The sequence below is a fragment of the Photinus pyralis genome, unplaced genomic scaffold (assembly GCF_008802855.1).
Source record: "Photinus pyralis isolate 1611_PpyrPB1 unplaced genomic scaffold, Ppyr1.3 Ppyr1.4_LG8, whole genome shotgun sequence".
Taxonomy (NCBI): domain Eukaryota; kingdom Metazoa; phylum Arthropoda; class Insecta; order Coleoptera; family Lampyridae; genus Photinus; species Photinus pyralis.
Window position 1 is genome coordinate 6843329 of NW_022170819.1, and position 18082 is coordinate 6861410.

Here is an 18082-nt window from a genome sequence, read left to right on the forward strand (position 1 = left end):
ATTTCATTGAAGGGGTGTGTGAAATACAATGAAATTATTAGTTTAGTGTTGTTAGTAGTTAGGAAGTTGGCAGCAGTTAGTGAGTAACATTACCATAGAATATAGTGTGTCAAGAATGTAAAAGTTTATTTTTTGTTTAATTAAATATTCACTCATTATTATTCATTATACGTGTGTGGTGCTGGTGATCGCCCTTTTTAGCGCATTTTTGCAAATTTATTTGTAAAAAGTAGTTTTAATCTCACTTTGGCTGGCTGGCTGGCTGGCTGGTTGGATGGCTGGCTGGCTGGTTGGCTGCAAATGTGGGCTCGTAGAAGAACTCTTGTAGAAAGGCAACGGGTGTACGTGTATCTACAAGGCCGTGTAATTTGTCAACCTTAGGGACAGGGCTACATGATGTGGGGTTGGCGACTTCTGGGCGTCATCCTCGAGCGTAGTGTACTAACGTGAAGGTTTTTCAGTTTTTTCCTATCTTCTACTACAGTTTTGGTCCGATTCTTTTCAAATTGGTGTCGTCGGAAGATGTTGTAAACGCGCACAACTCCTGCGTGGCGGAATTTTATTTTTTGCCCTAGGGGCGAAATTAACGACCTTTTGCAATGCGCGCGCGCGTCTTCGAGAGGTAGTCTACTTCGGGCGCCTTTTACGTTCCGTTGCAAATTTTGTCACGTGGTTTAACGTTTCGTAAATCTCGAATCGCTGCCTCTCTTTCTCGTGTCGCCACTAGAAGCTCGAGCAATGAGAAGTGCCCCAAAAATTAATTACCACCTTGTGGAAGGTTTTTAGCGAAATCCACCAAAATGTGGGTGTAATATAAGTATGCACCGAAAAAGGAAATGTGGTAGCCCTCGACACTTCCTGATGGTGAAGTCAAATCTTCAAACGCGCATTGGAAGGGAACGGGACATCGGAAGTGGATACCGACAAAGGAAATATGGTAGCCCTCGACAAGATTTTACTGATGATGGAGTCAAAATTTTAAACGCGAATTGCGGGTGCACGTGGAAAGTGGGAAGCTAGTAGGTACCGACAAAGCGAATGTGGTGGCTTGCGACAAGATCTTTTATTGATGGTTGAGTCGAAATTGGCTAATGGAATACTGATCTGCCACACAAAAATGCGCTGAAGTCCCTTCGATCTCACACGAGGACTTTGATAATTTTTTCAATTGGATTTCACAGGTACCACTCCCCAAATTACTGTACATTTGTCCCGAAATCTCACCGCAATCTCCCGAAATCCTCAGAAATCAGGCCGAATTCCTCGCAATCCTGCCGAATTCACGGAAATTACTCCTATTTCCTAGAAATCTCACCAAAATCTCGCTGAAATCTCCACAATCTTGCCAAGTTCAGTGTACGTTTTGTTCCTTATTCTCGTCGAAATTCTCCGCAACCAGACCGAATTCCCTGATGCAATCCTGCCGAAATCACGCCGCAATCCCCGCAGACCTATCGCAATCGCTGCAATCTCACCGAAATCTTTTTGTCTTGTGATATTGCACGTTACCTTAATTTTTCATTAAATGGTTATATAGTTACACATGCTTTGCACGTGACTTGATAAAAATGCAACTGGCAAGCAAGACGCAAGTTAGGAGTACAGTGTGATCCAATTTCGATGGGATTAAATGAGTAACTTTCTTATATTAGCGCATGATAAACGAAAACGGTTGAAGTAAGTACTAGGGACTGTGATGTTTGTTACATCCTGTTAATTCAAGCAATCGTGTGGAATCTAAAATAAAAAGACAGTCACTCTTTATTGTCGGCCATTACCGTTCCCGTTCTAAAGCTGAGTCCACACTCTTTGTCTATCTAAAGCTGGGACACTACATTCCTCCCAAGTTCTAATTATGTGATAACATTAAAACATTCAAAATACAACTTAAAATGTTATAACTAATTAACATGTTACTGAACTAAGGACATAAGAGTGTTCGATTAATATTTAGTCACTACATAGTCTTTAAAGTGTCCGGGAGTCTTTGTTTGCCGCTTGGGTCTGTTAGAAAACGATGGTGGGCTTGCTTCGGGGTGTCGAATGTCTTGGGCTTCATGACCTGATGTCGATGGTGTCACGATTGGTGTTGGAGTCCGATTACTTGGGGCTATGGATGGTCTGGTTCTCATTGTTCCGGTTGACATTGAATTTTCACTGGTCTCTTGCTCCTGGATGGTTCCATTTGGTGGCGTCTCATATATTTTTGTAGTTTTTGTTAGGCTTGTGTTTGTGAGAGTGTCTGATTCATTGGGATTGGGTGAAGTGATTAAAGAAGGACTATTAGGGTTTGAAGGATTTGTTCTTGGTATGAATGATTTAAAGAAAGATGAATTTCTGATTATCTTCCTTCCTTCTCTTTCTCCCTCGATTTGAGCACCTGTGATTCTGGTTATTTTCCATGGATAGGGGTCATAATACGGTGTTAGTGAGTTGTGTTTAATTTGTTTACATAGAACTTTATCTCCTAATGTAAAAGTGTGTGGCTTTGTTCTACGTTTTATGTTTGCTTTATTGTTTCGTGTTTCCCTCTTTGTATGTTCAATTGACGGATTGTAGTTTGAGTTTCCGGTTTGTATTATAGATGGTAAGAATGTATTGACTTCTCTGTTGAAAATGAGTTCGTATGGTGATTTCTCTGTTGTTTGATGTGGTGAGCTTCTGTAGTTGATCAAAAATTCTTGCAATTGAGCTTCCATGTCATGTGTTTCCAAGAATGCGCATAGGAGAGACTTTTTGAGTGTTTTGACAAATCTTTCGGCTACTCCATTTGCTTCTGGCCAATACGGTGTTATCGGGTGATGCTTTATGTGCATTGAACTTAAGTAACTTTTCAACTCTTTCCCGTTGAATGGGGGTCCATTATCTGATTTGAGTTTCTGCCGGATTCCAAATATGGCGAAAGTTTTGTCCAAAATTGCTTTCAAATGTTTGAAATTTGTTGATGGAATTATTTCAACAATTGGGAATCGACTATATTCATCTATTAGTAAGAAAGCATATTTACCATTTGGAAATGGTCCTGCGTAGTCAACATCAACGCTTCCAAATGCGTGACTAGCCATTTCAGTTGTCTCAAGTGGATTTCTTTGTTTGAAAGGTGTTACCGCTTGGCAAGCATGGCAGCTTTTGACATATTTGTCAACCATTTCGTTCATGTTGGCAAACCATACTTTAGTGCGTAACAACTGTTTTGTTTTTACAATTCCTAGATGTCCTTTATGTGCCAGTTGTATAACTCTTTCTTGCATGGATGTTGGAATTAAGATTCGATTTTTTCTTAGTACTACTCCTTGGTAAATTGTTAATTCTTCTTTTATAGATTTGTACGGTTTTAGTTGTGGGTTTTCCCATAGTTTGTAGTCGTTATTCTGTAGCGCTTCTTTTAATTTGTTCAAAAGTGCATCTTCTTGGGTTTTTTGCCTAACTTCTTCGACAGTCATTGTTTTCGGCATACTGTTTTGTGCAATGAAGTAGACATATTCTTCTATTTTGTCATTTTTGTTTATCCCTTCGTCTGTGGTAGGATGTCTCGATAAATAATCTGATGGGTTTGATACTCCAGGTTGGTGTACTATTTTGAATTGATAGGGCTGCGTCCTTAGGCACAAACGTTCAATTCTTGCGCTTGGAGATGATTGTGGATTACTTAGAATGCTGAGAAGGGGTTTATGGTCAGTGTGTAGAGTAAATGTTGTTCCATATAGATAGATGTGAAAATGCTGTATTGCCCATGTTGCTGCTAGAGTTTCCTTCTCTATCTGACTATAGCGCTGTTCTACTTGTGTTAACGTCCGACTTGCATAAGCTATTATTTCAGTTTTGTTGTTTGCTTCTTGCGATAATATCGCTCCAAGTCCTATTGGTCCTGCATCTACATAAAGGTGAGTATTTTTGTTAACATCAAAATAGGCTAATTTTTGTGCATTACTTAGTTGCTTCTTTAAAAATTTGAAGGCTTTTTCATGTGCATCGCTCCACTCCCACTTTTTTCTCTTATTTGTTAATTCTCTTAGCACTTGTGTGTTTGTTGCCAAATTAGGTAGAAATTTTCCTACGTAATTTAGAATTCCTAATAAACTACGAACTTCGTGTACATTCGTAGGGGTTTCTAAGTTTACAACGGATTTTATCTTTTCAGGGTCTGGATGTACGCCATCTTTCGAAAATACGTAACCAAAGAATTTTATTTTGTCCTTGTTCAGAACACATTTCCGCAAATTAATAGTTAAATTGTTCGCATTTAGACGTTCTAGTACTATTCGTAATGCTTGATCATGTTTTTCCTTTGATTTTCCATATATCAATATGTCGTCACTGACATTTATAACTCCTTGAATGTTGATAAGGGTCTGACGTATTATATTTTGGAAGATTTCAGCTGCAGAGTTGATTCCGAAGCTTAAACGTTTATATCGGTACAGTCCTGCATGTGTTGAGAAGACTGTGATGTATCTTGAATTTTCGTGAAGTGTTAGTTGGTGATACCCATCTTTTAGGTCAATCTTGGAAAATGTTGTTGCTCCGTTTAGCTCCGATAGTATGTCATCTATAGTTGGTGTTGGATGTCGTTCTCGTTTGATCGCCTTGTTTGCTTCACGCATGTCTACGCACAGCCTGATTTGGTTTGGGTTGCTAGTCCTGGGTATTATTACGATCGGAGATACCCATGGTGTGGGACCTGTTGCCTTTTCAATTATATCTTGTTGTTCCAGACGTTTAAGCTCTGCTTCGACGGCTTTCCTTAAATGTATGGGAATCCTCCTGTGTTTGTGAGCTACGGGTGTTATAGTTTCATCGATGTGTAGCATCACTTTTACATGTTTAAGGTTTCCTATACCTTTGGTTAGGTTTGGGTATTCGCTCAAACTGATTTCCGAGATTGTTTTGTTATTAAGTGAAACGTGTATGAGGTTCAGCTTCACAGATGTCTCATAACTGAGTAATGCTTCTCCATCTCCTTGAACTACATATACATCTGCTTCTGTTTCGCTTTTGTTGTGTACGAATTTACCCTTGAATTTTCCTACAAGTTCAAGTCGCTTCATTGTGTTGTATGGCAGGATGGTTGTATTATCTGGTAACAATTTGTGTATGCCTAAGTTTTTGTAAGTTTCGGCATTGATTAAGTTGATAGAAGATCCCGTGTCAATGATGAAATCAACCGATGTACCATTTAGCTTTACTTGCGTTGTCGGAAGATTGACTTTATTTACCTTTTGTATTGTTGTGATCTGGAATGATGTCTCTGAGTGGTCACTGTTGAACTCTTCTTGGTTTTGGGTTTCATTGAAATTCACTCTTGCTCTTTGAGTGTGTGTTCTTGAGTTTCTCGTGTTGTGTTGTGGTCTTTGGTTTCCTTTTGACATGCAAACTTTTGCGAAATGCCCTATTTTCCCACAAGACCTACAATTAAGCTGGTATGCTGGGCAACTTTGTCTTCCGTTTGTGTGCCAGGTTCCTCCACAGTTCTTACATTTTGATTGTATCTGATGATCTCTGTTTTGATCCGGATTTCTGTTTTTCTGACTCGTGTTGCTTCTGTTTTTATTTTGGTGCATGCGATTGCATTTTTCTATTTGTTTGTGTTCATCTTCGATGGCTGCTAATTGTTTTCTTGTTGCTTCGATTGTTCGACCTCTCGCTAACAAATCGTCTAGACTTGGTTGTTCGGTTAGACCATATTTTCTAAGTTGAGTGTACTTCGTCTTCATGATTATTTGTGATTTTATTTCTTCGTTGGTGTTGGTGAAACTACAGGTTTTTGATAATTTTAACAATCTTGTGTAGAATGTATCAATAACCTCGTTTTCCTCTTGTTTACATTGCCGAAAATTAAATATTTCGAATTCTCTGTTTACTTTAGGGTGAAAATATTTGTTTAGTTTGCGTTTTGCTACAAGGTATGCTGAAGGAGCTGGAGTTTCGGTAGGATTTACGGTTATATCTGGGAGTGTTAGGAATAAATCATGCACTTGCTCACCTGCGTAATGCAACAACATTGCCTTCTGCCTTTCCTCATTATCGATCCCGGCTGCTAACAAATAGTTCTCGAATCTGTTCAACCATTTTTCCCACCGGCTGCCCATGCTGCTTGCATCATCTTGCATGTTAAAAATTGGGACTGGTGCTGTTAGGAACTCCATTATGGATTCTCATCTCACACAGGAAAAACGTATACAAATGTTATTAATTCTCGTCGCCAAAATGTGATGTTTGTTACATCCTGTTAATTCAAGCAATCGTGTGGAATCTAAAATAAAAAGACAGTCACTCTTTATTGTCGGCCATTACCGTTCCCGTTCTAAAGCTGAGTCCACACTCTTTGTCTATCTAAAGCTGGGACACTACAGGGACCTCCTTTTTCATGCTTATTCCATTACCATTGCCAGAAATAAGCTGCCGTCTTTTGTTTTTTTCACTATAGAAAAAAACTGAAAAATGGCGGATTCCTTCTATTTGCTGTAACTCCTGTATTTTTGAAGCTAGAACAAAATGGCTTTAGCATTATTTAGGCACTTTTCAATGTAGAAATCAATGCCGTGAGTCGTTTGTTTCTATAGTCCTTTTAGTAACAGCGTTGTAACTCAAAGTTGATTTTAACTTATTTAACTTCCTAGCTACTTTTTTTGTGAAGGGCTATCAACTTAAACATTTTTGGGTTAATTAGCTTAAGATCATGCCGAATTTATATACGACAGTTTGAACCACGATTTTCGACTATCACTTAAAAATCGTAAATTTGAGCATTAATATGTGAAAACCATTATTTGTACTAATTTTTCAGGTCAGGGTTTTTTTAAATTTTTGGCTTCAGACGTATAGGTATGTATACATTAAGATATAAACCCAAAATGAAGGAAACATATACATATTACACTAAAACTAAAGGTAGATTATTTTGGGAGCAAAGAATGACCAACTTTGAGGCAAGTTTTTAAAACTTGTATTAAAATTCGTAAGTACAAACTTTCTTAAAAAGTGACCGCAACAGCGCACTTGTTTCTCTTTTTTTTAACCACAATTCCTAAAGTGTTAAAGTTAATTGACATTTATATACTGCAGGGACCAAATAAAGGTGAAAATATCTAAATTTTTCACCCGCATCTACGACACCTTTCTTATCCGTATAGTTTTAAATTAGGGGTTGTTATTTATGAATTGCCACACTGCTAATATTCACAAACAAATACCCGCATTTGCCATTTTTATACAACGTTGGAGAAATACACACGTATGAAATTTCATTTATTATACAGTGTGTCCCAAACCGGGTGGGATTGCATGGGTAACTTTGTTATTATTAAAGATAGAGAATTGGTTAAATGGGCAATGTTTTGCAGTTTTGGATGCTTATTTAAAATTTCCTTATGGAAATTCAAAATGTCGCATAGGTTCGACGTAAATTCAAAAAAACTAAAATTGGTCATTTCCTTGAATGTCTTATATCATCGAAAGTATAAGAGATATAAAAAAAGTTTTATATAAAAGTGACTGTCTTTGATACGCTTAATTTAGAATTGATGTTAAAAAGAAATTCAAAGATGGCCACTTTTGAGGAACATTTACCAACTTCCTAAAGTTAAATGGGCGCCATATTGGATTTTTAGATTACTTGATAGATTTTTAAATTCTCTTTTCAACGAGCTATTATAACATAAGATTGAAAATAAGATACCAGTTATATTAACGGTTTTTGTATTTATAAAAATTTATAATAGTTATAAATTCAATGGTAATACAAACGAAAGAAACGCTTGCAGTTCTTGCACGTTGGCGGATTAAAGCAAATTCAAATTTCAAATTCAAGAGCTTGCGGTTGCGTATTGCTGAGGGAGTCACGGTGCAACAGAGACGCAAGTGTTTGATCATGGTTTGATCGTTGTCAGACCAGCCGATTCTAACTGATTTCAACGATCGAAAAAGAATTTCGACGTCGCCATGACACCAAATTTCTACTCTTTAGGGTGTAATAGGAAGTTTATGTTTCTTTAAGTTTGCTCTTATATTTTGCTAAGTTGGCTGTCTGATTTTGAACTATTTTAAACTTTATAATGGTCCTCCATGAAATAAATTAAAAGGTTTTTTGTTGGGATGTGATTTTAGTCTCCGCCATTGTAAGATACGGAAGTAAAAGTAAAACAAAACAACCAAAACACAAAATTGAGGCTAAAACCACGCGACTTTCCGAATCAAAGCGCGCACTGTCGCTATCCCTTCTATTTCGAAGTTGAAATCGTAATTTCAACCACTCTATATAGTCTATCTAGTTTCATTGACGTATATTAGTCATTCATGATGACACCGATAGATGGTTACGATCGCAATTTGGACGCAACTACTGAAATTTCAACCGCCGAAATCAGTTAGAATCGCCCCCCCCCCCCTTAATCAGAAATGCAGAATATTAATATAAGAATATATATAGTTTTACACTTCCACAACATGCAACCATAAAATATGAAGGGTCGTTTGAGTATTTAACATCTTTCCTCTTAAATTTAGTGTTAAGTAAAATTGAAATGCCACCGCCGACTTCCAAAAATTCAGTAAAGAATTCGTTAGAAATCTTACTTTGAAGAAAATGTAGTTATTATTATTAGGATTAATTTTTGTTGTTCAATTTTTGCTTTTGCATACTGTTTTCCGTTGCAATTACTTTATGTACGATTTTTATTTTAGATGTACAGTGCCACCAAGCTCAGAAAGTCCCTGACAGGGCGTGTCCGAGGACGCTAGAAATTTAGGCCGTACATTCTGATGCAAAATTTGATTCTTTCGTAAATATAAATAAGTAGGCCACGCGCTATATGAGTTGCATAACATCAGGGGGAAACATTAATAGTATATTAAGATACAAGTGTATAATCAAGTCTTTAAGGCTGGGGTCTCTTGCCGTTATTTCTTTCATAAAGCTAACAGATGTCATTGAAGTCGTCATTATTTGCTGAAACGCTTGGACTCCGCCTTATCATTTAATACGACTACCTGCTCGAGAATCTGAGTCATATTTACATGTATCTTTAGCCGCCCACACTTTGTGAAATTAAATCCGTCTACATCCGTATATAAATGATAAGATTTTAATTGCATTTATTTCAGGTTACGTAGCTACCTTCTTATTTTTACGTTCGTTCCAGTTTTGTGAATTGATATTTTTATATAACAAAATACTTAGTGCTTTCATGACACCTTATTTTGTTTACGTATTTACGGACTTTCTTACTTAAATATTAAATTTAGCGCTGAAGCTGAACTGTAGTTTTTTATAATCACCACGTTAGTAAAAGCATTGTAAAAGTATACATATGGGGAGTTAGGTATTGCATTGGGGTAAAAAATGACCCCACACTTTTTGGGGCATCAGAAATCCGAATCAAACAAAATTCTTAGACATAAAAGGAAGAGCTGGAAAGCTTTTGGGCAGAATGGCGTATGCGCAAATGTGTGAAAGTAACAAATAATTGTCAATTTTTGTATTATGACTAGACTAATTGCATTGAATGGAATAAAATTGGGTGCGTATGTTCTATAGAAAGTTTATTTTTTTGAAAAACGGAAAATTATAACTAAAAGTATGAGCAGATGCAGTATTTTTTTCTCTAAAAGAAACATATTTAGACTTTTGCTCTAAAATAATTAGGGGAGCTAGTAATTGACTATAAAGAAATTACCATTGAAATCCTTATGCTGCGTCGCGCTGGGCACCACCCGGTATATGGTTGGAAAGAAAAAAAAACATGTATCAAACTATGAGCATTGAATTTATAAGTTATAAATTCAATGCTATGAGTAAAAATCCAATACGGCATCCATTTACAATGATGAAGTTGATGACAATATCTCGAAAACCGCCATTTTGAAAAATTTTTTCTGCGTGCATTGAATTTATCCCATCGAATCTTGCAACTTTTACTCTTTGTTACTAAAATATCTGAACTTTTTAAAAAATAACGATTTTCACTTTTTTTCAAAATATCGCATCGAAATATCCCTCCGCATCAAAAACTACACAATTTTGCCAATTTAACTGAATCTGTAAGTATGGGTAATAATAACAAAGATAGATATTATCTTACTCAATTTTAGACACCCTATATAGAACTACTTTAGGTAAAAAATTAGTTTGTGTAAATAAGAGTATAGTACCTAAAAAAGCGATCATTAGATATATATTCATAAATTACAAGATCGTATAATGTTAGAGGTTCCTATACCGATAGCAGGTACCTATCTACCTATGCACCAATAATAAATAGGTTTTTACATTAACTTTGAGATAAACTAAATATGGTAATAAAAATATCCAACAGTTTTATTCGCAAATACGTGGAGATCAAAAATGATTAACCGTAAAGAATCGATTTTAAAGAATTCTACATGGTGCAGTATGTACGGCAACGACAAAATTATAATGGTCCTTCGATGCTTAAAATGATAACCATACCTTTCTAATTACAATAAAATATCGATTGTTGAAAACCTCATCTAGAACAGAATTGTTTCCGTTCTCGATTTATCGTATAATCTAGACCAGGTTAGGTACATAGAACGACATAAGAATTTGATTTTATGATTTCTTTGGAAACTTTTTGGTAATTTGTAATTTTTTCATATTTGCGACCGTTGTCGAGAAATAAAAATACAATTTTCGGTAGGCACCTACTTAGCCAAATGAATGTATAATTTTTAAAATGACCTTAGCTTTATTTGGATAATCTCTTGATTTTATTTAGAGTCTTGACAGTTCGCATTTGAAATTGTATCTTGTGTTATATACAAATTACAGGTTTAATTTATAAAGTGTACGGTGAAGTTATAACATCCTGTAGATCAGTAACGAAACGTTTGCGGAACTATGAATGTTTATATAAACTTTTAGTCATAAAATAAACCAAGAATTAGCCCCTTCCGTATTTGCATCACATTTAGGAATACCTTATGCAATTATACGTACATTGCGAAAATCAGGTAAAGTACCGATGAAGTAACCGATCTCGATAAGGGGAGGTGGATGGTGTTTGGTAGAAATCAATTCTTTTCGTTGAGACTTTTCATTAGAATACCTACCATGGATAAAATTACTTTCCAAAAAAATGCGCAAAAAACTGTTAAGTAATCAATAAATCGATTTAATTCAATCAAACGCCATACTATAACAAAGTTTGGGTTTTCAATTCGGTAGTGTGTCTTTTCATTTCTATTGATAGCCTGATACATAAATATAGAATAAGGATCCTACCAACGGTAAGTACATAGGTATAAATGAATATAAAGTATAATTGTGTTTTATATATTATATAGGAAGTAGGTGGGTATTTCTGTGTAATACGAGTGCAACATGTATCTCCACATGAACTTTACATATCATTGGACGATGTTATAATTTATTATGTAGATAAGAGTGAAGGTGTGAACCTTTAATTATTAGAATTTGCGTTCCTAATTTTCAGGAAAACGAAACGCCAAAAAAAGTTTTGGTTTTCATTGGCGTAATGTAGGTGAGTAAACTTACATATTGAAGTTTTTTTGAAAAAAAGCGGTTTTTTGACTGTAATTCCCAAACCAATTGAAATTTTTTTTTCAAAATTGTTCATTTTGTGTAGAATTATATTAGTTTACTACACTATAAATTTCAACAAATTCGGTTCACTGGTTCGCCTGAAAATTAGGCACGCAGTATCTCCATAACGTTATAAATGCAGACTCCAACCTTAAAGCACGCGCAACGAGTTTAAGGGCACGACGCAAAGCGGAGTGCCTTTAACGTTGCAAGTGCTTTAAAGATCAATTATACACGTGTATCTTATAGTATTTTTTATTATACCTGCAGTATAATTTAAAAATAGGAAATACAATGAAGTCATATTGACGTTATACTCGAATACATGTCTAACTAAGTGGGCTGGGTGTTCGCAATTTCACGATTGCCATGGAAATGTCACTTGACGTTTGCTTATAAAAATCATCGTCTTTGTGAATTAAACGATTTCCGTTGAAAAAGATAATACACCGTCCATTAAATCGATTGTTGTAAAATCTAAACAAACGTTGGTAGGTGTAAAATCCAACTCCAGCAAAGCCTATTATAAAGAATATGAAACTTGTTTCCATGGATGAATAGGAAGTTACTTACGAATACAGTCTTCAATGCATCCATAATGCTAGCATATATGAAGGAAATGTCAAAGGTATTTAAATCTTCTATATTTTGGTGCATTCATTCAAAACTTTAAAGCAATGCTGCGATTAAAAAGTGGAACAGATTTGGAAGCATACCCTAAATTACGCGCGTTTGTGAAAGTTTCAACCAAAGGATAGGTACAAAAGCCAAAGAAATGTTCTGCATTTACAGAAAGCGACCTAAGAGGATTTTTTATTTCATCCAGATGACAGTTTCAAAAGTCATACTTGAAGTATCGTTACTTAGCAACTTTAAAGCACGTGTGTTTTAAAGGCCTTTTTTCGCACGCATTTGAGTGTCTAAAACGGAGATTGTGATTCAGGTATAATAAAATCATTTATTTATACTTGGATTTACAAAAACGTAAACACATTTAAAATTGTTAGATTTTTAACACAATTTTGAATTCTGATGCATTTCTGGTGTGTAAATATGGACAGTTATTGAAACAATCATATTGAAATTAATAACACTCACATTGACTAAATTAACACACAACCTTTAACTTTTTTCATTCATTATCATCACTTGACAGTTCTTCGTAAAATACACTGATCAGCTTCATCAAAATCGATCTTGTTTGTTGGCTCCACGTGACGTTTTTTCTTAGGAGATTTTAACTTGGAGGGCCCAGCTTCATCCGATTCTTTGCGAATTTGTTTTATAAAACTAACTGACTTCCCAACTGCAGCGGCAGCTAACTCGGTTGCCTTTTCTAAAGGGAAACTCCAACGACCTGCATCTTTTTAATTATTAATTATAGACGCTGTATTACCACAGATTTAAACACTCCAGATAGCTCATGGCATAGGAAAAATAGTTGCGCGGTAAAGGATTCAAGCAGGTATTGCCCTGCCTCTATGTGTGATTTCAGTAACTATTAATTTTGCAGGTATAAGTAGTTTGCGTCATTACTTATACAAATGGCATCTATACATGTTTTAAAGTGTCACCTATAAACGCTTCTTTCAAACATTTTTCGATATCCTATCGCATATACGTATACAGTGTGTCCCAGATCGGTTGGGATTGCATGGGTAACTTTGTTATTATTAAGGATAGAGAATTGGTTAAATGGGCAATGTTTTGCAGTTTTAGATGCTTATTTAAAATTTCCTTTTGGAAATTCAAAATGTCGCATAGGTTCGACGTAAATTATTTTATTATACCATGGGTATTACCATGTTTCCTGCTGACTACGCAAAAAATGTGTGGTGTTACGCAAACACGAAGTAATAATATGAGCGAGAACGCAAACAAGTTAAAGAAGAGGTAAGGGTTCCACATACTAAAAATGAATATTGCTGATTGTACCTATTATAATAATTCGTTCCGATCAGCTGTTTGCATGTTGTTTAATTTTTAATTCACAGATATGTCTTTATTTGTACGTTATGTGGAAAGACATTTACTAAACATAAAACAGTCAATATAAGTAGACACACTGTAGTGTACTTAACCCCCCAGGTTCTATGCTAACTTCACACAAGGTTGTTTTATTAGACACACTACAAGACACGGAAATAAAGTCCACCCGGCAACGTTTAAAAATGGCCACCCGGAAAAAGTGACCATTCCCTCCAAAACTAAACAAGATCCCGCTTAAATTTGAAAAGTGAAACATCCAAGGCACGGCCCCCTTACGTTAGTTGTAGACATAAATTTGTATTGTAACCGACTTTCACCATGTACTTGTCCTGAACTATCATATACAGAAACACAGAAATATTTAGGTATAATATTGGATAATAAATTAACATGGAAGAGTCATATTAACTACCTAAAATCTAGACTATATTCAATAGCAAGGAAAATTTATATATTAAAAGCATCACTTACCTGTCATGCGTTAAAAACAATTTACTATGCTTATATGCATTCCCATATTAGTTAAGGTGTATGTTGTTGGGGAGCGGCTGCCCATAGTATCCGTTCTCCTATAGAAAAACTACAAAAAATGGCGATACGATCAATATGTCAAAAAAGTAGAATGACACCATCTCTTCCACTTTTTATACACCAGAAAATTATGCCATTAAAGTATTTGTATCTGTTTAAGGTTCTTCGGCAATTTTTTAATATTAGCAACTGTCATGGATCACAAAGAATAAATCAGCTCGTAACAACCAGAAGCATGACCAGGCAATATAAAAAATTGCCAAAAATAAATAAAACCCTATTTCAACGATCGCCGTTATATCTTGGACCAAAATTGTATAATGTTTTACCGAGTAATTTTAAAAATGTAAGATTAACAAAAAATCTATTCAAAAATATTCAAAAGTGGATGATGACTCAAACGACACTTCTGGACAGTATATTAATAATTCTTGCATAACTAAGTCACGTTTGCTGAAAATAGAACAAAATGAAAAAAAAAAAAAAAAAAAAAAAAACTAAAGCTACACTTTAACTCAGGGCTGTATGCTTAGTGCATAGAGAATCCCTTTCCCTATTAAATTTCTTTTTGATGTTAAAAAAAAAAAAAAAAAAAAAAAAAAATTCACCTTCTTTCTTCTCTTTTCTACTCTTGTTTTTTCCTGTAGATATCTTAAAAAGAAGATTTTTGTTTTTTTTTTTGTTTTTTTTTGTTTTACTCTCATGTAGTGAATGCTCATGTACTTATATCATTTTGTATGGGAATAAAGTCAATTATTATTATTATAACGCTTTGACTTGAAGCACAGTAGGGAAGGAACGTTAACAATAACGTTAAATAAAATACTGAAATTGTGAAAAGTTTGTTTAATAATGATCGTAATTATTAAGATTGTGAAACCCCCGGAAATTTAGTAAGAAACGTAAGAAAAACCTTGCAGTTTGATTAATAGAGTCTAAAAGTTAATTAACAAAATATTTTGTTAAAGTTTAAGCAGTAGTTAACAAAGATGCATATATATATATATATATATATATATATATATATATATATGTTTTTTCCTATGAAAGAAAGGGGACTGATAATATCCTATCAAGGGCAATGCTGCGCGTTGAAGCATGGGGCGGCCATATTTTCGGAGCCAAAGATTTTTTAATTTCCATTTTCGTGATTATACGATCCTTAAGTCTCGAAATGTGAGATTAAAAACATTCTTGGACAATGGTACATTGTAGTGCACGGAAGTGATAGCAAAAAAACACACGAAAGTACCTGCACAGGTATAAATTATAGGTTAGTTTTCGGTGAAATAACAAACAAATGTGGGCTTCACTTTACGATCATTATCGCTCCTCACTCTTTCCTTCTCTAAGGTTTTTTCTAATTTTCTTCTACTTCCAGTTGCATGGAAGCTTTGGTGAAACCTAGCTGCAATGTAGAGCGCCGAGTCTGGACTGGTTTGTCCTGGCCGGATCGGATCTGGTGGCCAGATCGACTCCGCTTCCAATGTAGGAGTAGCCTTAAGGGGCAAGTGTGAACACCTAACCCTAACAGGTTAAAAGAATTCTAAAATTGTTGCTTCATGTACGCTTTCCAAATGTGTTTTATTTGAAAAGGGAGCCTTTTTTCCGTGTGTAAACCGAGGTGTAAACATACCTTTGAGAAGTTGATAAAGATTTAGAAGTAGGTACCTATAGTAGTAATACCTATTATATAGTACCCAAAGTCAACTTTATGAAAATATGTCACACTTGGAACAATAATAATAACAATAATAAAGTCTCACTGCATACTTAAAAGATTATTATTACAAGAATGAAGTCGAGTTATATACAATACAGTAAGCCTAAGTAACACAATTAAGAACTAAAGCTATTATCACACAATACCTTTTTTCTGTTACAATGTGGTAGAAGAGAGAGATTAAACGTGTAGGTAGTTTCATAAAAATGTGAAATAATGGGTCATTACTCATTTGTCAGTGCAAGTGTTTAAAGTGAAGATACTCTTAAAATTAATGTCACACAGTGTCGACTGAAACATTAATACGAAACACGCCATGAGGATCTAATAAACTGGCTCTGATATTTTCCTCAAATTTAGTACGTATGTCAGAGAACTCCATTATATTCTTTGGTTTGCATTCAATCCAAAAACGATCAAATTCATAAAATAAATAGCAATAAAATTGATGAAAATGGTGAATATTAGGTAAACTCTTACACGTATTATAAAAATATGTCTTTGCATTTCCATCTCTAAGCAAACACCACGCCATGCTGGTAATATTTATGCCTACAATTGCAAATGCGTAGCCATAATGAGGGTGTAAAGAATGTGAAAGTACATGCGATGCTGGACCCTTAAACTCCTCGGCGAAGAATAATAAATTTTCCAAACCCAACAATCCCATTCCACGAAAGTCTGTCTTTGGATCATCACCTTGAAATCCAATATCTTGCCATTGTTTGGAAACTCTTGAAGTCAACACCTCATCAGGCTTCAAATTATTCCATAGCTCGTATAATTTCCTTTCGTGATCTAGGTTATCTGCATCATAGGATGTAGTACGTAACGTTTCGACTTCTGTCATTAACTGGCGATAGCCCCAAATTTGTTCGACACATCTACTAAAGCTTTTCACAAATTGTAAATGCACTTGTGGATTTATTTGCTTGACCCATAAAACTGTACGTGTTGCACCTTCTAAAATTTCCCTTTCATTTGATGCGGTAAACCTTTGATTGTCACAAACGTCATTTAAATGGTTAACTAACAACTTGATTTGTGGACATCTCGACAAGTTTAATGAATTTTCCACACCTTTTATACGGACCGAACCGTGCTTTTCACCATAACATATTCTTTGAAGTTCACATAATCCTGTTGTTTTACGTAAAAACCATTTAATCAGAGGACGGATATAATACGATATGTACATCCATATTGAATACATATTTACTTATTCATTCCGTCATACATGGATTATTTTTGGAAATTCCCCTGATTAGGTTCGAATAGTCACAGTCCACAAACCTAAAACTTTACTTTTAGCTTCGAAACGGAGAATACCAAGAGGGCCTTAAGAAATGCACAGGTTATGTAGTAATACGATGTGCAAATTTTTCAAAAAATTAACCATTATAGATTCCACAACGTTTTGTTAAATTAAAAAGATTGCAATGTGGACTTGAGGAGACATGGAACAAAATGTAAATAAAGGAAAGAGTGCAGAGTGGGAAATTCACATTCGATTCGATTTTGAATGACGTCAATCACATCAGGAATGAGATTAGACCACAGAATATAGACAATAGACTATCGTTGAGTATTGTATTGTATATTCTATGGTTATTGAATAAACAAAGATGTGGCATAGAAACGTAGGTCTATTTGGCACAGTGACAGAACAGAACACCCCTGCAGAAAATCTGTACTATGACAAACAATTATCGCCTAATACCTCCTTTAAGGCTTAGAATGCAGGGTGTAGCACCTAAGAAGACCCCTATGATCATAATTCCTTTACCATAAAAGATACCAAAAAAAGAGCAAAGTTGTACGCAATTACCAATGAATAAAGAATACCAGGAAGGAGAATATCAACAATATACGTGCGACCGCGATGGCTTTTGCAAATGGCGGACAGTAGTTTCCTGTTCCAGTGGCGTACCTACCTTACAGTTGTAGAAGGATACAATTATAAAGAATTTTACACGAAAACAATCTAAACTCCCATGCGTCTACTCCGCCTATGACTTTTGTTTAACTAACATCAAACTACATTCCGATAAAAAATTTGTAAATTTAAATGTACTATATAAAAATAATATTGGTATCAATACTTACACATGAAATGTAATTCCCAAAGTGTTATTTTTTTCTGTTTTGGAGCAACCACAAGCACAACAACTAACCATTCTTTTTATGTCACTGCAACAGCCACAACAAAAATGACTCATAAGTGGCTTTTGCAAATGGCCGACTTCCATCGCACTCTCTCTCGTGTACAGTACACA

The 18082-nt window shown here is 35.2% G+C and overlaps 2 protein-coding genes across 2 annotated transcripts; both read right to left on the reverse strand.

Annotated features, from left to right (window-relative positions):
- Positions 1–1703: 1703 nt before the first annotated feature.
- On the reverse strand, positions 1704–6783 carry LOC116179177 (uncharacterized protein K02A2.6-like). Its single transcript, XM_031498893.1, has 2 exons — positions 5984–6783; positions 1704–5860 (listed from the first exon to the last, which is right to left on the reverse strand). Exons 1-2 carry the CDS (start codon positions 6144–6146, stop codon positions 1944–1946), a joined length of 4080 nt encoding a protein of 1359 aa, XP_031354753.1. The 5' UTR covers positions 6147–6783; the 3' UTR covers positions 1704–1943.
- A 9066-nt stretch (positions 6784–15849) lies between these two features.
- Positions 15850–17677, reverse strand: LOC116178867 (ELMO domain-containing protein 2-like). The gene has a single exon (XM_031498498.1). The coding sequence runs from the start codon at positions 17017–17019 to the stop codon at positions 16084–16086; it is 936 nt and encodes a 311-aa protein (XP_031354358.1). The 5' UTR covers positions 17020–17677; the 3' UTR covers positions 15850–16083.
- Between the last annotated feature and the right edge of the window lie 405 nt (positions 17678–18082).